The sequence below is a fragment of the Apodemus sylvaticus genome, chromosome 4 (genome assembly GCF_947179515.1).
Source record: "Apodemus sylvaticus chromosome 4, mApoSyl1.1, whole genome shotgun sequence".
Classification (NCBI taxonomy): Eukaryota; Metazoa; Chordata; class Mammalia; order Rodentia; family Muridae; genus Apodemus; species Apodemus sylvaticus.
The window spans coordinates 91,552,146-91,579,033 of NC_067475.1; the positions used below are offsets into that span (position 1 = coordinate 91,552,146).

Genomic DNA, 26,888 nt, shown 5'->3' on the forward strand with positions numbered 1-26,888 from the left:
TAAGAAAAGTAATTCTAAAATTCCATAAACTCAAACATTTCATTATTGTTCTTTAGTGAAATTGTAAAAGAAAACATTCATCATTAGAATAAAATACCGAATGAATACTACCATCATTTATTGATTTGATGATAAATAATAAAATAAAATAAAATAAATATTGTACTTAATAAATGACCTGAAATCTACTTATTTTATGAAATAATTACATTAACACTGCATTTAAAATGGAAGAGATTTTAATTCTGCCAACATCAGATTGTGATTATTTAAAATCACTAATAAAAATCAAATGTACAATATTTTCCTTATCAGATATTATATTTTTTGAGCATAAATATCTAGTCAGATTGATATTACATAACAAATTTTCTGAATTCCTGACACTTTCACAGTATAAGATATTAGTTACCACCATGTTGATTCTAAATTTATCTAGAAACACACACACACACACACACACACACACACACACACACACACACACACATACACAGGGCAGGGGAGGGAAGAAAGAAAGAGATGGAGGGATATAGGGGGAGGGAGAAATTAAGAATTACAGGTTAAGATGTCTATTCTAGTTTAGATTAAGTGCAAATTATCTGTGTTTCTGCAAGTGTAAGCAGATACAAGCTATGCTTTTCAGACAAAACAGCAATGACATGCATAATTAAATAAATTAAGGGAGCCAACTTTTCAAGTTCTTTCTATTCACCTGACTCATTTTTTGATTCAAGAGCCTGATGAACTAGCTTGATGTTTACGAAAGTGTGGTCAGTTTCAATCTGTGCTGTGGATCATGTAATTTCACAGGGAGTCTTTAATATTTGCTGTAATAGAAAATTAACTATTTTTATGGTATTAAAATGTGATTTTGGTGGATTATATTCCTTCTCATTCTTGTTTACTACTAGGCTCTTAATCTTAGTCACAGCAAAGAACATAGAAAAGAAGGGCTATGAATAAAAACATAGTAGTGGTTTCTTTTTGTAACATGACTTATTTTTGCAAACTTGAACAAGAAAGGAGAGAAATATGTATTCCTGGAAATAAACCTGAGTATTTTAAGACTATATATTAAAAAGAACAACAACAAGAAAAACATGTACAATTTCACATGTCTATGAGGATGTGAAATGCTAAATGTAGGCTATGAGGATGTGAAATGCTAAATGTAGAACAGAGGAAAGAGTGAACATCACAAGGTTCACTGATTCCAAGAGGGTTCGATGCCCAAACTATTAGAAATCCATTGAGAAATTATCATCTGGAGAGAAGCACAGTGCTGAAGTTTAGACATCTGCAGCTTACAGAACAAGCTTGGAGTAAGCTTGGAGTTCTGAAATAAGACCAGGAGTTATGAGACATCCCCCTCTAACAAGTACACTGCAGAAAATATATATAAATCATAATCAGGTAGTAAAGATGTGAATAAAAATGAGTTCTTAAGTAGGACATTCAATTAAGTAGACAGTTTTTGAATCTCACCCATATCTTTTTTTTTGTGTGTGTAGGGTCTAATAAAGCTTTATTTATAAAACCAGATAGAGGGTTAACTTCACCCTATGGCTCTTATATAACCTATAAGTCTAAAGTCATACTCTATAGCAATTTTCATAGAGAAAATACATACAATTTCCTTCCATAAGGGAACTGTCTATACACCTGCTTTTCTAAACAACCATTGGTGACATAAGCAGTTAAAATAGAGAAGAAAAAAGAGATTTAAAATTTCTATTAAATTTTTATTATTTCATATGTGAATAATCACATAGGATTACTGACCATACAGTATGCACTGTACTTCTTAAATTGTTTTAAAAATCTGAGTGAAGATCTTGAAATTTAACTCATTTCCTGCTTTCTAACATAAAGGCATCTTTTTCATGCTTTGAAGACTGTCAAAGTACAAAATTTTGGAAGCTAAATAAATATTGTTACCTCCAGACACAATGGGCCTGAAGCAATATGAACTCACAGAGACTATGGCAGCATGCAAAGACCTGCCCAGGTTCAAGTCAGATGAGGATCAGGGCAATCCTTACTATGGTTTATAAGCAAACATTTTAAAGGCAAAGCCAATGAGAAACACATCGAAGGATAATAATGTTGATTAGTTGAATTATTTTTGTGACAAAGCTTGTAGAAACTCCCAAAGGAATATATATATATATATATATATATATATATATATATATATATATATATATATATATATATATATCTCAAAGCATTTATTTGTGCTTGAGCTTGAACTCAGTTTCCAATGGCAAAGGAAACAATTTCCAACATCCTATATATAAGGTTCAGTGACGTATACCCTCTGAATGCTTTCCTACAGAACTACATAATGAAGTTAATTTTAGGCTCTGTAACAGTTTTTAATAAGAAATATTTTATAAGTGGAATGGTGCAGGTGTACAGTGTTCAGTGATGTCATTTCAAATATCATATGTGCATTTAAAACAGATTTTAGAACTCTGACAATATAAATTTAGTATGATGTTACCTTCAGGTAATATTGCTATACTTACTATAGATCATGTATAACAAACTTTTTTTTCCAGATTTTTGATAGGTCATCTGATAATGTATTAAAAATTCTCAGAAGTCAGTCCCAAGAATATCATGAAGCATCCATGACATTGAGAAGCTTCTCTTCAAAACCAAACACTGGAGGTGCACGCACGCACACACATGTGCGCACACACACACACACCACACACACTCACTCACTTGCCTCTCACTTAGATAGTAGCAGAGCAGTGCTACCCCTTAGCTTTGTCATATTTAAGTAAGTCTAAGCCGTGCCTCTTCCCTCCATGTCCACTCAGCAAGGATATAAACAGTACCTAGGTTAGTCTATCATCTGGACTTTCATTCCCCATCCCCCAACAGTAGTGATAAATCAAACATTTTATTGTCCTCTCCCCATCAGTTGTTCTGTAACATGGTGAAAGGCAGGAACAGAAATAGGGGAATTATTTTTGCCATGCTGAGCATGTGAGGATTGAAGCTTCCTGAGTTTTAAGCACATGGTTGTGAATAACTCTGCCCTTATGTCTGATCTTTCCAGCCGAACAATCATATAAAATGAAGCAATTACTATTTCATCATGTCCAGTGATAAATGATTTTTACCTTAAAAAAATATTTTCAATGACCTAAAACTTGTAAGAGAGAACAGGTAGGTATTTTTGGCAAAGTAAAACCTGAAATATGAAAATCTATTAAAACACATCACTTACAGCTTTGGGAAAATGCCAATACATTTTCATTTGTCTATATATAAATATTCCTTTATGCCCACAAACATTTGTGATGAATGATGAAGAGGACACAGCAGATTGAAAGTGAATCCCAAGGAATTTCAGGAGTAAACAGATGGTGAAGATGGGCGTGAGAGCATCCTGTGCTCTTGTGTACCACTCAAATGACGGAGGGAGTAAGTGAGCCTCCAGCAGCACATAAGCCAGCATGAACTATTCATTCCCTATGGTAGTTATAAAGCTGCAGCCATGATTTTCCTGTGCGTGTTAGCAAGACCCCACGCACGATTTCAGCCTACAAGGTCAGATTAGCATTTAGTAAAATGTGTCAATGTATTTTATTCCATTTTTGAAATAAATAACACAGTCTTTTATGCTAACACTGAGGCTTCAGTATTGGTGTATGTAAAATTGTGTTTCATAGTCAGAATCATTCCCAAGAAGCTGTTCTGTGATAGGAAAGTGATGTTGTTTTTAGAAACAGGAAGGGCCCATTATTGTGTTGAAAACTTTGGCTCCAGAATACGGTATCAAAGGAATGATAAATGTGAACATTATTTTGAGAACTTCCAGATAAATAGGATTCTTTTTAACTCACAAAAATGTGAGATTGAGAATACTGTTAAATACCTGGATCACAGAAAGGCATACATTTAACTATTTTGCTTCTGATGAAACACAGCAGCTAATATTGACAGGGATTATATCCAAAATGATTGAAAACACAGACTAAGGAGACAGCCTGAGCAGACATTAACATCTTTTGCTGGTGCTGTTTTCTACAAGTGCAACTTATACAATTTTGAGCACAGAAAAAAAGGATTCTCTGCCAACTTAAACCTTTTTTTTTCAGTTGTGATATTAAATTAATGCTCTTCAATTGCAGTGCAGGATGACAATGATTCTTTATAAGCAATGGTACTTATAACACTTCTGCCTGTTGCTTAAACATACATAACAGGTATAAGAATATGTAATTTTACTTTTCAATAGCATGACAAAGTGTCTAAAGGGTTAGAAGAAAGACTAGTGCATTTAATAAGATTTAATAAAAAATGTTACATATACAGAAAATGTGTCTATAATCATACTGAATACAGGTAAAAACTTAATATTGGCCTAAAGTGTTAATATATACTAGTAATGATGGAATTATGAGAAAGATATTTGTTTTTAATAAAATAATTCTAGTAAAGTTAATTTAATCAAACACTATTTTATATATACAATGTACACCATTATTACTAGCTTATACCTTCAGTGTTTTCACTTAGCCTAATTTGATATTATTTCAAGCTACATTTTCATCACCAAGAGAAAATTTAAAGTTTAGAACTTCAAGTAGTTAATTTATTTTTGCCTCAGTAGTGTAAGTACCTCATAAAGGACTGTTAAGAACTCATTTTATTTTGGCACATTGCAAATTATTTCTACTCTAATAGTCATAAAATGTTTGGTTGAAATATGAATTGTTCTATAACATGTTTTATAAAGCAAAACTTATGACTAGATTATTTAAATGTCTGTACAAGTTACAGAAAAAACTCATTGAAAGGATAAATTTACATGTTTATTTGGCATAATTTTCTGATTTTCTGAAAATATTTTTATCAATATAAAGCTTACAGTATCTTATAGACAACCAAAATATTTGCTTAAATTCATATTCAGACAACTAGAAACATCCTAGTGTGCTACAGCACAAGACATGATTATATTTCAAAACTACCCATTGCTGATGGTTTATTTTGCAAATAACTAAAAGAGAAGATCAAAGGCTTTGAACAGAAAGGGATGATACAGAGAGAAATATTAGCCACTCTGATGTGAGCAGAGAATATTACTGAATATAACAACTGAAATATTGTTTTCTCTTTATGCATAAATAATCATTACACCCATATATTTTTTTACATATTCAAGGAGAGGAAAAAGTCAACTACTAGTATTCGATGATTACACACTGTATAAATATATTAACTTACTATACTCTACATGATGCCACTAATATAATTTTTTTAAATGCTAAGCTCTTGGTGCCAAGCTGCAGCAGCATCTGTTAATGCCCCCAGAAGTACCACTTCAGGAAAAAGCCCCAGCTGTCACCATGTAATAAAAAAAAGAAAAGCTGCGGAGAAAATTGAATTGAAGCGTAGTTCTATGGCATAGAGTTTTTTAAAAAAAATTATTAGGTATTTGCTTTATTTACATTTCAAATGTTGTCCCCTTTCCTTGTTTCCCCACTGAAAACCTCCTATCCCATCCCCCCTTCCTCCTGCTCATGAACCCCCAAGTCTGAAAAGGCCATCCTCTGCTACATATGTAGCTGGTGCCATGGGTCCCTCCCTGTTTGCTCTTTGGTTGGTGGTTTAGTCCCTGGGAGCTATGGGGGGTACTGGTTGGTACACATTATTGTTGCTCCTATGGGGCTGCAAACCTCTTCAGCTCCTTGGGTCCTTTCTCTAGCTCCTCCATTAGAGACCCTATTCTCAGTCCATTGGTTGGCTGTGAGCCATGGGTATTTTGATCCCCCATCTAAGAAGAACCAAAGTATCCACACTTTGGTCTTCCTTCTTCTTCAGCTTCATGTAGTCTGTCAATTGTATCTTGGGAATTCCAAGATTTTGGGCTAAAATTCACTTATCAACAAGTTCACACCATGTGAATTCTTTTATTATTAGGTTACCTCACTCAGGATATTTTCTAGTTCGATCCATTTGCCTAAGAATTTCATGAATTCACTGTTTTTAATAGCTGAGTAGTATTCCATTGTGTAATTGAACCACATTTTCTGTATCCATTCCTCAGTTGAAGGACATATAGGTTCTTTCCAGCTTCTTATTATTATAAATAAGGCTTATATGAACATAGTAGAGCATGTGTCCTTATTACATGCTGGAGAATCCCTGGGTATGTTCCCAGGAGTGGTATAACTGGATTATCAGGAGTACTATGTCCAATCTTCAACAAATGGTGCTGGTTCTACTGGTAGTCAATACGTAGAAGAATACAAATTGACTCATTCTTGTCTCCCTGTACAAAGCTCAAGTCTAAGTGGATCAAGGACCTCCACATAAAACCAGATATGCTGACGTGGAGGGATGCGGTTACCATCCCACATTCAAAAACTCTGATACAGAATTGTTCCTATCTGAAAGAACTGCAGGGACAAAAATGGAGAAGGGACTGAGGATGTCCAGTGAAAGGCCCAAATTGAGATCCAGCTCAGGGGGAGGCCCCAAGGTCTGACACTATTACTGATGCTAAGGTATGCTTACAAACAGTAATATAAGGTTGCTAGATCACAATAAAATATAAATGGATTACATTTTTCAATTAATCAACAGTTACTAAATGTCACCCTTCCAAAAGAAAAAGAAAAAAGAAGAAAAGTCAAAACTACATGCTGCTCACAAGAAATGGAATAATCTCTAAGAACATATATAGATTGAAACATCAATCCATTCTTACTTTCTTGTACAAAGCTCAAGTCCAAGTGGATCATGGACCTCCACATAAAACCAGATACACTGAAACTAATAGAAAAGAAACTTGGGAAGAACCTGGAGCACATGGACACAGGAGAAAGTTTCCTGAACAGAACACCAATAGTTTATGCTCTAAGATGAAGACCAGGGGACCTCATAAAATTACAAGGATTCTGTAAGACAGAGGATACTGTCAATACGACAAAATGGCAACCAACAAATTGGGAAAAGATCTTTACCAACCCTACATCTGATAGAGGGCTAATATCCAATATATACAAAGAACTCAAGAAGTCAAACCTAAAGGAATTCTTCAGCATATAACAAGGTTATGTGATATCAATCCTTTCATATGTAGGTATTAAATAGTTCTGTTAAGTCATATTTTAGTAGTGATTGTGATTTCTTAGGAAGAGAATTCTTATCATTATGAAATCCAAATCCATTGAAAGTGTTTACTACAACCATGCATATTTTTATACCTTTAAGTAGCTATTTTATCATTTTCAATTTCTAATAATATTTATCAATTTTAAGAAGGAGAAATAAAAAAGCTATCAAACAATCATTTTAAATAGGTTCATAGTTGGTATGTAATCTATTCAAATAAGTATTTTTGTCACTAGGAGAATCATAGATTTCTTATTTATTTATTTATTCGATATAGTTTTTATTTACATTTCAAATGATTTCCCCTTTTCTGGCCCTCCCACTCCCTGAAAGTCCCATAAGCCTTCTTCCCCCCTTTCTCCCATCCACCCGTTCCCACTTCCTTGTTCTGGTTTTGCCCTATACTGCTACACTGAGTCTTTCCAGAACCAGGGGCCACTCGTCCATTCTTCTTGTATATCATTTGATGTGTGGATTATGTTTTGGGTATTCCAATTTTCTCACCTAATATACACTTATTAGTGAGTACATAATATGATTGATCTTTGACACTGGGTTACCTCACTTAGTATGATGTTCTCCAGATCCATCCATTTGTCTAAGAATTTTATGGATTCATTGTTTCTAATGGATTATGGAAATGCAAATCAAAACAACCCTGAGATTTCACCTTACAGCAGTCAGAATGGCTAAGATTAAAAATTCAGGAGACAGCAGGTTTTGGCAAGGATGTGGAGAAAGAGGAACACTCCTACTGCTGGTGAGGTTGCAAATTGGTACAACCACTCTGGAAATCAGTCTGGTGCTTCCTCAGAAAACTGGGTAGTCACTTACGGAAGATCCTTCTATACCACTCCTGGGCATATACCCAGAGGAATCCCCAGCATAAGGATATGTGCTCCACTATGTTCTTAGCAGCCCTATTTATAATAGCCAGAAGCTGGAAAGAACCCAGGTATCCCTCAATGGAAGAATGAATACAAAAAATGTGGTATATATACACAATAGAGTACTATTCAGCCATTAGAAACAATGAATTCATGGATTTCTTTGAATTCTTTTTTTTTTCTTTACAAGTTTTATTGTATTAATCCAAATTTTTGTGGTAAAAGCCTCTGTACTAATTATCAGTAGGTGAGTTTACAAGACCATCTTACACACATGGATGTGTGTGTGACCAAGAGACAGAGACAAATGACACACACATACATACACACAGAGGAGAGAGAGAGAGAGAGAGAGAGAGAGAGAGAGAGAGAGAGAGAGAGAGAGAGAGAGAGAGAGGAATATGAGGATGTCCAAAGCTATTATTTGTCAAATCCAATGTAAAAACTTCAAGAGGCCATTTAATGCTTAGAATCTCATTCTCTCAAAAATAAAAATGTACAGAAAACATTAATGAAAGTTCTTTCTCCTCTTGTTATCATTTTGAACAAATAAATACTAGTTAAATGTGCCTTTGGAGGTTGAATCCTATAAAATACTAACAAATTTAAAATGTTTGCATTGATATGATGAAGGCTTATATAAAATTGGACTACAAAAATCTCTCAGAAGTACACAGGCCAGTGAAATATCTCAACCAGCAAAGCCATTTGTCATTTGAAGATGTAAGCTGTACAACCTGAGTTGTGCCCTAGAAAACATGTATAGGTGTAAGGTGTGAACTAGCAATGCAAAGATGACCTTTGGCATCCTACATGGATACCTCTGAGCACTCTCCCCCCAAAAAACAATACCATACACACAACATACTCACATATATGAAAATAATAAAACAATTACCAAAGAGACATTGGCTTGAACACTTTTCCTAAAATTAAATATCTGAAGATTTTAGTCATTTCTTGGATTATTCAAATTTACTTTTTGCTACAGATTTAACTCATAGTTGTATAATTTTGTGCAATTCACATTTAACCTTACAAATCATATTATTTTATCTGGGAAGCATAGTGCTAGTTTACCTAAATACAGCTCATTTCTCATTCTCAAAGAAACTTTTGGCCACTTTAAGGGTACACATCATCTGACAGGAGACTTAATGTTTCTTTCAGATGTGAAAGGTAACAGGATTTTGCAGTATTTATGTCTCAAATATTGAATATGTAGACCCTTATGTTATCCTTAACTCTGACCTAAGTGCAGAAATAGTATAGTAATCATTAAGCTAATTGCATGTACAGTAAATGATTTTCATTAAATTATGTTTGTGTTACAGTCTAAGAGTAAATAAACCACATAACGTTTCTTCTGAAAATTAGGTAGTTCCTTGGATAAATTATCTTTGTGACCATACAATGATGTTTTGTTGTGTTTGAGTTTCACTGGATATTGATTTTTAATTGTAAAATATCATTTATCAGAACAATGTTACTACACATCAGCACCAAATCATGTTTGAAAACATGGTATAATTTCCCTATGAGACAAGCAAACTGTGATAATGTAGGCAAAATTCTTAACTGCTGGCACAGAGATACTTGCAAAGACTACTCATAAGCTAACTAGCATAAAATAACATACTCTTCACACTTACCTTTGATTTTTTTCCCACTATTTCACCATTAACAAAACAAATATGTTTTACCATTCTTCCAAATGCTTTATAAACAGTATATCACACAATTATTTACAGCTAATGCTACAGATTACACACCCACATTTATTTACTCCATGATTTCTTAGTATAAACTGGGGACATTAACATATAATTTGTGAAATTAGTTACTAATAGAAAACTCAGCTGTTTTAGTAGAACTTCAGATAGAACTCATGTTGGACTAGTTTTGTTTTTTTTTTAAATACTTTCAAATCACAGGCACCTGGCTTGATTATGTCATTCTATTCTCTGCTCTTTGATCTCTAGAAGATTAAAGCCACTTAAGCCAAGAAGTTCTGCTGCTATAATCTTTGTAAAGACCCTCTCCACCAAAGCACAGATGATAATCTCCCTCATTGTTTTAACTTATGTTTTTATAACATTCTGCCTTGTATGGTATTGTCAATTAATAGGTATTGCAGGTTTTATATAAAATTATATGTACATATTTTTCCTTAATGAGCCATTATTTTTTTCTCTTCTTATTTCTTGAGATCCCAAAAGAGTGCCTGGTGTATAAGGTGAGGATTAGTGTAAAATGCACAGTTAAAAATAACAAATTTGCCATAGGCTTGATACTATAACCAGCAGTTTTCCTTAAACTCTATGATTAATCTTATTCATTGGAGCTTCTGCCATTGCCCTATTTTTGTTTTGTAAATACCTTTTAAGGGACCAGCAACTTACTGAGTCATTTTTCCCATAAATATTTCACTTACTCATATAAGAGACCATGAAATTTGATTAAATCCTAAGACTATTTATACTGATCATAAAATGTATAGTTTCCAGCAATATTTTTCTTATTTGTGAATATGTGTATTATATATGTGAGTATTCCATGTATGTGGCTGTTGATGCAAAGCCCAAAAGATAACAGTAGATCCCATGGTGAAATCTAACACATACGCTCTGAACCGAACCAGGTTCTCTGTAAAAGCATTACGTGGTCTTAAATACAGAGGCATCTCTCTAACCTAAAGAAATTATATTTTTAAGTAACTTCACAGTCAATCATTTGTAATATTAAAACATTCAAAGTCATGTCTTTTACATTAAAAACATGTTTTTACACACACACACACATACACACACACACACACACCCCACACACACACCCCACACACATTTGCAAAGGCCACCTGTCTATCTGTAATCCAGCTTTCTGTCTTAGGTTTTTGTTTTTCATGGGCTCAATAGAATGCATGATATGCTTCTTTACTGCTTTGCAAGTAGCCACATTTGTTTCTCTGTTTCGTTCGCTCTTCTCTTGAGCATAGATCTTGATTATTTCATTGTTTTTCTGTGGCTTTGTAGTCTGTTCTCTTTATGTATTATATTGACTAAATCTTCATATTTTGTTTTATAGGGAAAACACAGTTTGTTATTTTAAGGTACCTTTAAATGGCTCAAACAAATATAAATTGTTCTAGAGTCCCTTAGCATGAATATAATGTCTTATTGCAATGGAAGAAAAAAGTCCTTAAGTGCCATAGTTTCTGGAATGTACAGAAACTTCATCTGTTAATTCATTTTTGCTTTTGTAATGATGTTGTAAATGTCACTGCACAAGTAATTAAATTGCTCCTGATGTGTGATGATGACGGATCAGTGTTTCTCCTAGAGAGGAGCCTCTAAGACAGCATTGTAAACTGCCTCTCACACCAAAGTCAATAAGACATGGGATACCCAGTGGAAGAGAGATCCTGTCTACAGAGTTCTTTCTGAAATGTTCAACCGCCTAGCTTTGTCTACATACTGGAGGAGCCAAAACCTTAAATTCTCTCTGTTATAAAACTTCTTCTAAGAAACAGCTTGCACTTAGGATTAAGCTTACAAGCCATATTGTATAAAGCATCAGGAAGAAAAAAAGAGCAAAATGAGATAGAGTCTGCACTCACGAAATGCTCTATAGAATTCTTCGAGAGCCAGGTGCTTGTCAGCATTGAAGTCGTCATACTTGAGCAGATCATACAAAGTACAGTCAGAAAGGTCCTTGTTCAATTCCTCCTGTTTAATCACCTGACAATCAAAACAAAGAAATGTTTATATCCTTGTCTTGATGTTTCTATATAATACAATTAATTATAGAATTATAGGTAATAGAATAGATTATTTTAAATATGAAGAACAGCAAAGAAAGCAATATTAAACATGAAATTGAAAATTTATTTTTTTCAACCACTATAATGACAATGTAATGATAGATTTTTAGAATTTTTCAAAATTTTCTAATGAAAAGCATCACAATATAACCTGACAAATCTGCATGTTTTCTCTTGGTTTGAATTGTTTTCTTCATTTATACCAACTCAGGGAGATACCTGCACAGGAAAACCAGGTTCTGTGCGTCATTGACCTGTGTCAGAAGAAAACACCGCTCCACCCTGTCTTGAAAAGTGCAGCATGCTGTGACTATTTCCTTCCTCATATTATTTGTGAAAAATAAGTTAGATTTTTTCCCCTCATGCCTAAACTCCTCTGTAGCTGGGGGATGACTCATTTGAGATTGGGCCAGACTCCCTGCTCACAAAAGAACTATTAAGCAAATGACTGTTTCCAGGAGGCAGACAGAATTAATGCACCGATTGATAGCAAGTCTATTCAAGCATGGTGAGGCAAACCATCACCGTCATTCTGCTCCCATAGACCGAGCTTCAACATTTTTATACTCTGCTGATTTTGACTATTGCTTGTCAGAAAGCAGAGCTCACACAATTTAACAGACACTCCTATCCATGGTATGCAGTAGCATTGCTATGCCCACAATTCCCCAGTCCTTTAATATTCTACAGTATACAGATGCAGCCATTCCTACTGCTTGTAGCTCAGCTTTGGGATGCATTGTTGTTATTTTAAAGTCTATGTAGTATAATCAGAATACATAACATCTGTAGTCACCAGCTGTGTATTTGGGTCCTACCAATGTCACTTTATAGTTGTTTAATTTATTACAAGTCAATTCATATGACTCAATTAGAAAATAGATACAAATATTATACCTCCATTCATATAGAAGTAGTCAAGTATAATCAAGCCATGTAGTATGTTCTCAAAAATGATCATTTAGCATTAAAAAGTAATTGATCTTTATCTAATGTTTATCATTAGATAACTACATGCTAGGTTTCAAGTACCAACTTTGGTGTGTTTTGAATTCATAAGTGTTTGTCTTTCTTTTTGTAAAACATAGCATTTCACCTAGATGTTGCTAAATAAGGTAATTGCTGATACCATTCTGAGGATCTTCTGATGGTTTCAATCTATATTTTAACTGTTTATGGGATACCCATGTATTAAAGGTTTGGTGGCCAAAATTAAAAGTAATATGAATGACTTATGGACTTTTTCTGAAGATAGGATCAACATATACTAAATACCTATGGAGTGACATCCAATGACAACACACTAGCTGCCAAATTGGACCTCCCTAATATATTTATTTATTTTATTAAATTATATTATAAATAACTAGAAAATTGAAAAATGCAATATAGAAATAAACCACGCCCACGATCTGCATCTAAGAGAACTTTTATAACATCAGAATAGCCATTCTTAAGCTTCAGACCTTCACTTGAATTTTACATTTTATCAAATATGTTATTGTTGAAAGCATTAATTTTTATTGTTGGTTAAGCTGGTATTTCCCAAATAGAAGTAGGAAAAACATAGGTTTATAATTCTTAACATTCTTAGAAATTGATGTTGTTGATGATGAGTATTACACCATATGCTATGCACATTCTAGCTGCTGGGATTAACAATAATACCTAATGGCTGAAGCCATCAGTGCTATAAGCCTCTTGGGAAAATCAAGTCTTTCTTTTCCACTTAGAAGCAAAGATTCCTCAGTCATTATCCATCTGTTATTGATGAGACTGCATATAATGCTTTTGCTTGGGGCTGGGTGTTGGCAGTGCCTCTAATTGTACCTCATTGTAATTTTTCCTGAACACTCCAGTTGCTGAAGTTAGGATAGCATGTAGGACACAGAAACACCAGACTTCATCAGACATTTCAATAGTAGTAACTGCTATGTCACACATAAATCTATAAATGGATAAGTCAAGTAAAGAGGTGATTTTTTTTATTATTCTATGCCTTATTCCTTTTTCTAATCTGCTGCTAACATTAGATTCATTTTTAGGCCTAGAAAATGAATTTCCAGCTTTTTGGTACTTGCTTGTCTGGTGTGTTTTGTTTTATATCATTTGAATTATGATGGTTTAGCTCATGCTGCTATAATGATGGTCTATAACAGTGTGAATCTTGAATCTACATGAAAAGCCCACAGAATTTTATAAGCAATGCCATCATTCAGAGATAATTCAATGTTTTAATATTGTCTTATATCTGGTCCAGATTCTTTTTCTCTCTTCTAAATAAGCCTTTCTCCTTCCTCTTCTTCTTTAGTCACTTACAGAGGGATTAGTTTCTAACTGCCTTGTATTTTCAGCCACTGATCCACAGTTTGATATACAGCATATGATAAGATAGATTTTAAAAAGTCTGTAACTGAAAGCAGAGCAAGATAATAGAAAGAATATCACAAAGATGTATACCTAGGAAAACATTAATTGGAAAAATCACTTTGCAATAAAACATATTCACACAAACCATGGAAAGCAGTCACAAAATAATGGAATTTTGGGAACAGAGTTGACACGTTAGCATGGCCATAAAGCAAGGTCCCATTCTAGTCAAGAGGAAAGACTTGCTCACTTTAATCATCTCCAAATTTCAAGCAATGCATCATTGGAAAGGGTGCTCCTTTGTTCGAGAGAGAGAGACAGCAAAGTCCTTAACACAGAATTCAGTGCCAGGCCTAGCATGAAAACACAGTGTAGGATAAGGCAGTTCGACTGTTGCAGCATGCTGATGGATTGGATGAAGCCGTTGGAATCAAGCTGGCCCTGACAGTCAGTGAAGTACCCAGTCTATAAATACTATTGTATTTATACATGGTTAAACAGAACACAAAGCAAAACTCAAAGAACCTTGTCTCCAGAGCAGTCTAGATCTATGTTGGGTGAAAAGAGATTTGCACCAGCAAAGTGATATTTCAGTTTAATGGAAGTTGAGGTGTTGGCCTGACATACATCTAAGGAAAGAGGACAGATGAGTTAGAAGCCCACAGGCCTCCCCAGGATTAGTGCTAGCCTTAGTTATCAAGGCACAAACTGGACCATCTCTCTTTTAATGTTAGCTACTACAATTTTATGAGTGGCTCTGTCTGCCATGTAATAGAATAGATGTGTAAGTTCAGAAATTGCTTTGTATTTCAGGGCTAAGCTTGTCATTATAAAATCCAGCAACATTAATATACAATGACCCCTGTGCTCAGGCCAGTGCTTTTGGATAGGACTTTGTGATTCTCCCTGGTGACAAACTTTATAACCCTAAGCTTTATAACCCTGGTAGGACTGATTTATAATCTAGTCTACACTGTTTCTGGTAGATACCTCAGGCCTCTACTTTTGTTGAGTACGTGATCATTAAATAGATACATAAGAGGAAGGCAACAAAACATGTAAAAAGGATCATCAAAATGAAAGTTTCAAAATGAGTAGAGTACAACTGTAGTTTGTAATTAAGTTCCCCCTTCTGTTCTCTCATTTGAAAGATCATTTTACAAACATATGATTAAAATGAAGAAAGAGATTTGCAGAACTGATGGAAATAACAGAATAAATCTAATAGTTGACTCTTAAAATTTGCTTTCCATTGCTATGATTAAAAAAAATGTGACCAAAACCAGTTTAGACCTCCACTTCCATACAGTCTGTCATTACAGAAAGTCAATGCAGAAATTCATGGAAGAACCTGGAGGCTCCATGTGAAACAGAGGCCTGGCAGAAATATTGCTTAGTGCCCTGCGTTCTCTTGTTTGCTCAGATACTTTTCTTACAATGCTCATCTTGCTTAGTGATCTGTACCCTCTCACAAAGACCTCAAGTGACAGTACATGTTGACAAGGATGTGGAGAAAGAGGAACACTTTTCTATTGCTGATGGGATTGCAAACTTGTAAAACCCCTCTGGTAATCAATCTAGAGATTCCTCAGAAAATTGGAAATAGATCTTCCTGAAGACAATAACTGTACCACACTTGGGAATATACCGAAAAGATACCCCACCATGCCACAGGGCATGTTTTTCAGAATGGTCATACTGGCCTTATTTGTGATAGCCAGAAGCTGGAAAAAACCCAGATGTCCCACAACAGAAGAATGGATACAAAAAATGTGGTTCATTGACACAATGGAATACTATTCAGTATTAAGAATGAGGACATCATGAGTTTTGCAGACAAATGGATTGAACTAGAAAATTTCATCCCGAGTGAGGAAACTTAGACCTTTCATTGGAGTCCTTTTCCTCAGCCACCTGCATTTCCTCCTGCATCCCATGCAGTCTAAACAACATGCATGGAATGAACTCACTAATAAGTGGATTAATCAAAAAAGTACAGAAGACCTACTATATAATATACAGAATTCAATATGGGTAACAAGCTGAAGGGCCCAAATGAGGATACCTCAATCCCATTTGGGAGGGAGAAGAAAGCAATCACAGGGGCAGGGTTAGGGAGAGGAAGGAATGAACCTGGGTGGGAAAGGAGACATGGAGGGGAAGAGGAGAACATGATCAGGTATTAGAGGTGGAGGGAGGTAACAGAGCTGAAGTCTTGAGGGCTAGCAGAGAGGATGGAAACAGGCAACCTCAGGAGGTAGGATGGGGGATGGACTCTCTAGAATAAACCAGAGACCTGGGAGGTAAAAAGAATATCAGGACTCAAAGGGAGGGCCCTTAGATTAAATGCCCTACATTGGGGAGAGGGAACTTGCAGATTTCACCTCTAGTAGAAAGGAATGGCATCAAGTGGAGGGATCAAGTTGTTATCCCACAGTAAAAACTCTGACCCAGAATTGTTCCTATCTGAAAGAACTGCAAAAAAAAAAAAAAAAAAAAACTGAGAAGAGACTGAGGAAAAGGACTCCACTGCTGGTGGGGTTGCAAGATGGTGCAACCACTTTGGAAATCAGTCTGGCGGTTCCTCAGAAATCTGGGCATGAAACTTCCTGAGGACCCTGCTATACCACTCCTGGGCATATACCCAGAGGATTCCCTGGCATGCAATAAGGACACATGCTCCACTATGTTCACAGCAGCCCTATTTGTAGTAGACAGAAGCTGGAAAGAACCCAGGTGTCCCTCAATGGAGGAATGGATAAAAAAAAAAATGTGGTATATTTACACAATGGAGTACTATTCAGCCATTAGAAACAATGAATTCATGAAATTCTTAGACAAATGGATGGAGCTGGAGAACATCATACTAAGTGAGGTAACCCAGTCTCAAAAGATCAATCATGGTATGCACTCACTGATAAGTGGATATTAGCCTAGAAACTTTGAATACCCAAGACATAATCCACATATTGAATGATGTCCAAGAAGAACAGAGGAGTGGCCTCTTGTTCTGGAAAGACTCATGCAGCAGTATAAAGGAATACCAGAACAGGGAGGTGGGAAGTGGTAGATGGGGGAACAGGGGGAGGGAAGAGGGCTTATGGGACTTTCAGGGAGTGGGGAGCCAGAAAAGGGGAAATCTTTTGAAATGTAAATAAAGAATATATTGAATAAAAAAAAAGAAAGGCCCAAATTGAGATCCAGCTCAGTAGGAGGCCCCAAGGCCTGACACTATTACTGATGCTATGGTGAGCTTACAAACAGTAATAAAAGTACTGTAATCCATTTAGATCACAATAAAATATAAATTGATTACATTTTCCAATTAAAAAACAGAGTTATTAAATGCCAGCTCCCACAAAAAAGAAAAAGAAATATAAGTCCTAACCACATGTTCCTCACAAGAAATAGAATAATCTCTAAGAATACATACAGATTGAAACATTAATCTATTTTTATCTCCTTGTACAAAGCTCAAGTCCAAGTAGATCATGGACCTGTACATAAATCAGGCATGCTGAAACTTATAGAAAAGAAAGTGGCAAAGAGCCTTGAGCACATGGGCACAGGGGAAATTTTCCTGAACAGAACACCAATAGCTTATGCTCTAAGATCAAGAATTGACAAATGGGACCTCATAAAATTACAAAGATTCTGTAAGGCAAAGGATACTGTCAATAGGATAAAACAGCAACCAACAAATTGGGAAAAGATCTTTACCAACCCTACATCTGATAGAGAGCTTATATCCAATATATACAAAAACTCAAGAAGTTAATCTCCAGAGAACCAAATAACCCTATTAAAAAATGTTCGACATTCTTAGTCATTAGTGAAATACTAATCAAAGCAACCCTGAGATTCCACCTCATACCAAGCTGAAAGGCTAAGATCAAAAACTCAGGTGACAGCAAGTGACACCAAGGATATGGAAGAGGAACACTCCTCCACTGCTGGTGGGATTGCAAGCTGGTACAACCACTCTAGAAGTCAGTTTGGCAGTTCCTGAGAAAACTGGACATAGTGGATATTAGCCCAGAAGCTTGGAATACCCAATATACAATTCACAGACCATATGAAGCTCAAAAAGAAGGAAGACCAAAGTGTGGATGTGACACTGGGGAGAAACTCACTGGATCCTTAGTCTATTGAGAACTAGAAGGATGCAAATTTGACAATGAAGAAAAAAGTGAGCAAATTTCTTCAATGTACACACTGCACACACTGTACACAATCTAATTGAATCATATGACACATGAATAAATCAAAAACCCAGACATTCCATTAAGAGTAAGAACATACTCTTTGATGTATTTCATCAAAAGAAAATAAAACATGATTTGATGATACCACTGCTAAATTTTGCCAAATCTTTAATGATACAAATGATCTCAGATAAGTCAGAAAACCTTGAGGAAGATCTAAGTTTTCTGTAGCACATTCTAATAGGTCTTAGTTATTTTCATATGAGACACCAGACATTAGAAGAAAAGGCAAAAGAGGCAAAAGACAGAGGAGAGAAAGGAGAAGAGGGATGGAAGTAGCGGGAGAGAAAAGGAAGGCATGAACCCAATGATCAGTATCTCTACTGAATAGATACAATGACTTAAACAACTATAAACCTCAGTCATATTGTACATTAAGATTATGCATTAAGTTAATCTCAGGATCCACTAAGGAAGATGTGAAGAATTAAAGGAGAATTTATATGCATAAATTCACAAATATATTATGCAGCACATGAAAAAATGAAGAATGAATGGTATAGGATTATCTCAGTAAGTAGAGAGGTCATAAAATTCAGAACCATTTCATGGTAAAAACTTAGTACAAATTTCATGTGGCAGAAATATGAAACAAGGTTTGCAACACACCCACTGTGCCCCTAATAATAAGGGAAACAGTAAGCTTGTTCTGGAGGAACTGGAGTGGAGCAAATGTGCCACTTTAATTACTAAAATAATAGTGGAAATTCAACAGGATACAATCAGGAGGTTCAGAGTCCAGGGCAACCAAGTTAGAAAGGAAGGAGTAAATATTTCACTATTTGGTGAAATGTCTTATATAAAAACAACCGCAAATTCAAAGACAAAAGTTTATTTGAAAAAATAAGTTTGTTATCATCACTAGAAACAAAAAAATCAACATATAAAAAGCAACAGTAAATGCTATTCTTGACTTTAATATTATATTATAACAATGTGTGAGTACAATTACTAATACTCCAGAAACTTGGGTTCTCCTCTTCAGAAATTAATTTTACTGATCAAATCATGATGAATCCAAGGCCACAGAGCTCTTAGTAGAGTCCAAGCTCAATGCTGTTCAATTTTTAGGAAAATTTACCGAAGTGATCAATGAAGTCAAGAAAATGTATAAATATATTAATTCTGCACCCAGTAGATTACATCCAGGACTAGAAAATGGAGATATATCTGTCATGAGTCATGACAGATGTCATGTACATCTTTGGGTATTAGATTCAAAGCACTTCGAAAAAAATCTTGTACTTCCCATAATACACTGTATGGACACTTCTTTTTCTTACATTTCTTCCTATCTCCACTTCATTTTTGCTGTTTTAAAACATTTTTCAGAATGGAGGAGCATGTCATGTGCAAAAGTGAGTTAGCACAGAAGGATGCATAGGCCCAAGACTGATGGAGTTTCTATTGTAAAGAAGTTGAAAAGAAACAAGAGATGCTATAATTAAGGAAGACAATTATAGATTATCTTCAACACTCTACTTAAAATCAACCTGCAAAGAGAATAGTCAATAGAGTAAATTGTATTTTTAAACACATGAAATTCTACTATCCTCTAAAAATAATAAAGGAAATTATTAAATATTGAGTTATTTCTTATTTTTTCTACAGTGCTTAAAATAACTTTTAAAAATCAAGATGAATGAATGGCTTTGCAAGATGGCCTTGCAGGTAAAGGCACTTGCTGCCAAGTCTGACTACCTTATTTAACTCTCTTCTGGACGAAGGAGAGAACCAAATCCTCTAATATATTCCCTGACCATGCACAAACCTTGGCATGCAGATACACGCACATATACATCAAATGAACAAAATATAATTTAAAATATCAATATGGCAATTAAAACATTTGAAAAATCAAATGAAAATATACTGATTAAACTACCGTTAGAAACGTAAGTATTTTATTTATATGAAATACTATTTCTCCTGTGAGAGTTATCAGAATATAGATTAAAAATGTAAATTTTTTTGTATTCTAATGTAAAATTCCAAATAATGCTTAAAATAAAATTTCTAAATTATAATAATCCAGTTGTCTTGGTATGGGTTGGATATAGCTTTTTATACATACACATACACACACACACACACACACACACACACACACATACTAATACACTATACATTAGTTGAGGCCTTTATCTTCTTACGTTATGTGCCCACAGTTGTTATTATAATTATTCTGAAAACCTTAGCATTGAAGGAATTTCCATTATTTGTAGGACCTATCTGCAAAAAATTGCCAATGGTAGTATAAAGCAAAAACCTGCTTTTCCACTAAACTGTTTTGTGTAAATGATAGGATTATATGTTTTTGATATGAAAATATTTACCAATCCTCCTTTAAGATGTGATTTGGACAAATTCCTTTGTACATTTTACCTTCTGTATTAAATGAGATTAATCCCCATAAAATACCCAGGGGAACCTAAGCCTTACTTCTCTGTATTCACAGAAGTACTTTTGTGTTTGCATATACTTATTTCTAACTAAAATAGCTTTTGTCCATGAGACATAACAATCCTTACTAATCTCACAGTAAATAAGTATGCCAAGTGGCTACAAATTAAAGAAAAAGGAGAAAAATATAATAGCTTTCATTGATTCAAAATAAGCTTTAATGGTCCCTTTGTAACTATTTTAATTATTTTAAAACAAACACATGTTACATGCAAATATTGCAAAATCATCATTACAATGCCTAACTTGTTCTCTGGAAAAACAACTCCCTTTACTTATTTTTACTTAAGATTTAATTTTGTAAATGTATTTACATGTGGTTTTCATTGAGCAAATGGCATTGTAAATCAAATTTATATAACAGAATAATCTAAGTCATGTAAAAAGCAATTCTTTCTATAATTTTAATAAAGATTTGGCATATGTGCCCATTAGGAAAATATTTTATATTAATATGAATTTATAATGTGAATAGGCTTGTTACAATGACAGAATCTAATGGAGAAAAACTGAAACCAAAGGACTTTCTACTGCTTCTTATTTAAACTCAGCATTAGCAGAATTCTATGAGCAAATCTATCCTCTCCTTTTTCTGTTCTTTAAGATTTATTTTGTTTATTTGTTGGTTTTATTTAGCATATATATACATATATACATACAAATACACATACACTCACACACACACATGTACCTGCATGTATGTGTGCGTACCATATGTATCCAGGAGCCTAAAGTGGCTATGGAAGTCCCAGACTCTGTGGAATAGGAGTTAACAGGTAGTGGTGAGCCACTAACTTTAAGTGTCATAGGTCTGCCCTGGATGCTCTGCAAACATAGCAAGAACTCTTATCATTTGAACCATCTCTGTGTTCTACCACCTCACATTTGGTAGGACTGTAGGATATATGTTTCTAAGTAACAATCACCATTTGACTCCAATTGTCACAACTTTGTGCTGGTATACAATATTCTGCTTTTTCCTGTTGATGTTATATACATACATATATATATATGTATGTATGTTTTATATATATATATATATGTTATATACATACATACATATATATATATATATATATATATATATATATATATATATATATATATATATATATAACCTGAAGGAAAGAAGGGCTCATCTTGGAATTAAAGGTAGCAGGAGTTTGAGGCAACTTATTACATGATGTCCAGAGTCAAGAAGAAGAAGAGAGATAAAGTGCTGCGGGTATGGCCTAGAGGACAAAAAATTGCTGTGCAAGTGTGAGAACCAGAGTTTTGGTGCTAGAACACTGTTACCCACATAAATGCTGAGCAGGCAGAGACTACCTATAATCCCAGCATGTGGTAGCAGAGACAGGATCCACAAAAGGAAATTGACTCTATTGAATGCCTAGATGAGTTCTGAGTTGAGTAAGGGATCTGTCATGAACAGAGTGGAGAACAGTGAAAGAAACCACTGTACATACATTTCAATTCCTTCACATGTAAACATGAGTGTACACAACACATCCATACAAGGGGACAAAACAGATAGACACACAAACGCACATAACACAGAGAAAGAGAGGAGAGAGGAGAAACGTCATGGAGAAAATAAAGGAGGGAGGGAAGTGGGAGGGAAGAGGGAAGGAGAGAGAAATAGACAAACACAGGTATACACAAATACACACACACACACACACACACACACAGAGAGAGAGAGAGAGAGAGAGAGAGAGAGAGAGAGAGAGAGAGAGAGAGAGAGAGAGAGAGAGAGAGAGAGAAGAGATTCTTGTTCAGCTATCTTGTTTTTATGTAGTCTATGATTGAAGCTCAGGGAAGGTTGCACCCTCCTTTAGGCTGGATCTTTTAATATCAGTTATCCTGAGAAGATGACTTCTGACAGACATGTTTAGAGAACAACCTACTTTAAATAGTCTGTCATAACTCTGCTTTCGGTCTTATCTCCTGGGTGTTTTCAGATCCTGTCTAATTGACAATCCAAACTGGCTCTCTCTCCTTTCATTTGACCAAAATAAGTTATTTCATAGCACTTAGTTATTTAACATTTAGTTTCCATGATTTTAGTTATCCATGGTCAATGCTATGTGGGCCCAGGTATCTGTGTGTGTGTGTGTGTGTGTGTGTGTGTGCACATGTATGTGAGTGTATGTGTGTGTGTATGTGTGTGTATGTGTGTATCTAATAATAATTTTCTGAATGCAATCCATTTTATTACCTCGCATTTTAGTAATTATTTAATAATTATTCCATTCTATTATTTGTACATAAAAAGCACACATAAATATGAAATCTGTGCATAAAACGTTTAGAATTTTTTTTTGTTTTAGGTTTCCAGTTGGGGTCTTAAAAAAATTTACCACAGAAAAATAAGTACTACTTTACGAATCAGAGTGTAGGAATTAATTATTCTCTTTGAAGGATTATTTGGATACTCTTTGGTTACCAGTTTGTTCCTGTTGAAGCAAACTAGAAAGACAAATATTTTGGGGAATCAGGAAAGAACAGAACCCCCATATCTCCCTATCTCCCCTATCAAGTTAAAGCCTCTCCCCAGCTGAGAAGTACAAATTCCAGGAAAATTAGCAATAATCTCTGTAAAGGCTTATTATATTTATACAGCATTAATATTCCTTTTGCATACAAATATTACACTAAAATAGCAATTACCTATATGCTTAAGGCTTAGCTTAAGCCTATTATGATGCTCTCACTTTCCTTATAGGAATCTCACAAACAAAATTATTAACTTTGATTGTAATGAAGATAACCTCATTTCCTGCATCTCTTCTTTGACCTTATCAATTACAATTTTGCCACACGCATCTCAGAGTACTTATACACCATCACTTAGGTTCTTTAGTAACCCTTGCCAGATATTAGCTTCAAAACAAATAGAATTAGTCTGTGGCTATTGTAAACACAGTGAAATAAAACTCTCCTTTAAGAATCCTATAATTCATACAAGTGCGTCATACTGTTTCTGAGTGTCCTTTCTTCATTCTGTATCAACTCTATGTTATAATCTTTTTAAATAAACTCGGACTCTGTTTATACTGCCTTGTACTGAAATTAACTTTGTAGATCAAAACTTCTGATTAGCTGAGAAGAGTTCCCTTCATGAGAACTTGAAAACCTCAGTAATTGGAACCATGGTCCATCTCTTGCATATGTTATACTCTGAAGTCCCCTGCTTTGATTCAATGCCTGGTCCCTCCCTTCCATGCCTAACTAACATTTTACTTCGAGGAACTCCAGTTTTGTGGGTAAAGAGTTGTTTTCCTCTACAATCTTGTGAAAACACATTGTATCTTTTGAGTCAGGCATACAGATTCATACTATAAGACAGAGATGTCTAAGAAGGAAAATAAACGATAAGAAAAGAAAGTGAGTGAATGAAGGAAGAGGGGGAAATTGGATATCACCACAAATTTTACTTGGAAGCTATTTTTTATCCTGTAGCTATTCTAACATAGTAGAAATAGGGTAAAGGATAACTTAGCACTTTAGGTTATTTCTTCTACTCAAAGTAACTTTTACCAGACAGATAAATAGAAAGATGATTATAAAGCAATATTCTTCAAATTGACTTAACAACCCATTGTGTGAATGTGTCTCATTGCTGCCTGCAAAATCTTAACAAATATACAATTTTCATAAACAGGGTTATAAGCTTCAAGAAATAGGTAGATAATTGGTTGTATGACAATATGGGAATTCATACCTCTGAGTCAAGAAATTCAGTTACATAGTTACTACCTCATAATTCACAAGTGTCTTAGATTCTTAGAGACTTTGTTTCTTTCCACTCGGTTCCTTCAACATTCCTACTGACTTCAATATCATATGCAATGTTTCATTTCACTTGGAGTGATAACTATTTGTCCTTTTTCCTAAGACTAATCTTTTACATTAAGGGGAAGTCTGACATACATATTCAGTTATTTCATTATGAAATGTTGATCTCAAGCATTACATATTCATGTCTCTTTTAAGAATAATGTGCATTTTAAAAACCACAAATTCAATTCTCTATGACTGAGTGTCAGGTCACAGATGGAAATACAGACATTTAAAATAAATAACCATTTATTTGTTGAAGCTTATAACCATATTTTTTTAAATTGTATGTTTGTTAAGATGTTGCAGTGAGAAATGAGACACAATCACACATTGGGCTGCTAAGCCAATTTGAAGAATATTATTTCAAAGACAATATTCTTAGGAACAAGTGTTATTTAAGTCATATTTCATGAAAAAGTCAATGAGACTGTTGAAAGTTTATTGTTAAAGTAGAAAATTTAGAGGAACAGAGAAATACAGTGACATATAACCTGTTTAGATATGTGGAGAGTAAGGAAGCTGGTGACCTCTCAACTCTGCAGCAATAGATCTGAGACAAAAGTGCACATGATTGTTTCCAGGTAAAGAAAGAGCAATAGCTCAGAATGAGACCCTGACAATAGGGAGCTAATTTGAGAAAGGACGGAACATCAACAGAATTGAGCAAATAATTCATCAGTCTACCCATTTCCAATCAAGGATGAACTTTCAAAACTGAGAAAGAAAAATAGTTTAACTACAAACCTAACCTCCATCACATAGTTCTTAATAGTTATATGTGAAAGGAATTCTATTCTGGTCCTTTTAAAATTAATTTCAATACCTTACCATCCTGCTGGGTATCACCTGGGTTAGGGAAACCCTTGGGAAAAAGGTGTGGCAGGACTGATACTCACTCAAGTAAAACTGGTATGAAGATATCACTCCATTTCAATTGTCTACAATCATGGCAGAATACATGGCCAGTGTTCCCACTAGGTCTGTCAATTGTAGGGTGAGTTTCTTCATGGAAGATTATGGCATTGTCTGTAGATGTTATTGTTTTTATAATTTTTAACTTAATATGCAAGAAACTTAGGTGTTAGAAGTTATAAAATGTGATATATTTAGCTATGCAAATTTATAAGGAGATAATAAGGCAGAGCTATATTAAATGATATTAAAATTGCAATCACTCAATAAAGAATAGAGATTTATAGCTGACAATTGTGGAAACTTTATCTTGGGTGATTAAGCTATAAGAGGTTTCATGATCACCATGCACTAGCATCCAAACAGTAATACATTATTCTATCAATGACAACAGAGGTCATTTCATAGATTTGACTATCTGCAGTCCAAAAGGACTTTGTTCCTGAGGTTGCAATTTATACATCTGGAAACCTGGAATCACATAAACTGACCCTATCACAAATCAGCCTACCTCACTATTGACATAACTGAACTTCAAGCAATACCAATCTCCAAGTCATTACCAGCTAAGACAAGAAATTACTTATCCTTGTCCTTAGCAATCTCTTTTTTTATGAACAGTATATCCATTGTTTATAACAGAATATTATTTCTTACAAGATAACATCTTTAGTGTTCCTGAGATGAATGTGGACTGGACTGCACAGTTCTACATTTAGTGTCATGGTGCTCTATATCGTACTGTAGAAGCATGTCGACTGTTTATAGTTCAGTGTCCTTCAGAATTGTATCACTACATTTTCTGTGAGTGTCAATATCCAAAAATTCTTCTGAGACAAGAGAGCAACTACCTTCAATCTCAACTACAGATGTTTTGAAAAAAGATCTTGGCTCTGAAGATTCATCTGACTTGGCAGTGCCAGTTACTGTCACTGAATCACAGCTCTGCCTCACTCTTGCTCTTCTCCCGGTGTTGATCCTAAAGCCGCTTCCTCCCTAGGTTTTCACATGCTAACTTTTATTCTAATATTTTTATTTTCTATATTCTTTGTTTACATTCCAAATGATTTCCCCTTTCCCGGATCCCCCCTCCCCATATGTTCCATAAACCTTCTTCTCTCCATCCATTCTCCAATCACCTCCCTCCTTTTTCTCTGTCCTTATATTCCCCTCACAGTCTGG

The 26,888-nt window shown here is 34.7% G+C and overlaps 1 protein-coding gene across 3 annotated transcripts in view; it reads right to left on the minus strand.

Annotated features, from left to right (window-relative positions):
- Positions 1–26,888, minus strand: part of Fstl5 (follistatin like 5) — a 585,582-nt gene that overhangs the window by 271,269 nt on the left and 287,425 nt on the right. For all 3 annotated transcript variants that reach the window (XM_052180341.1, XM_052180340.1, XM_052180339.1), the window contains exon 5: positions 11,650–11,770. In XM_052180341.1, coding sequence (XP_052036301.1) covers positions 11,650–11,770 — 121 coding nt within the window. The remainder of the gene's footprint in view (positions 1–11,649; positions 11,771–26,888) is intronic.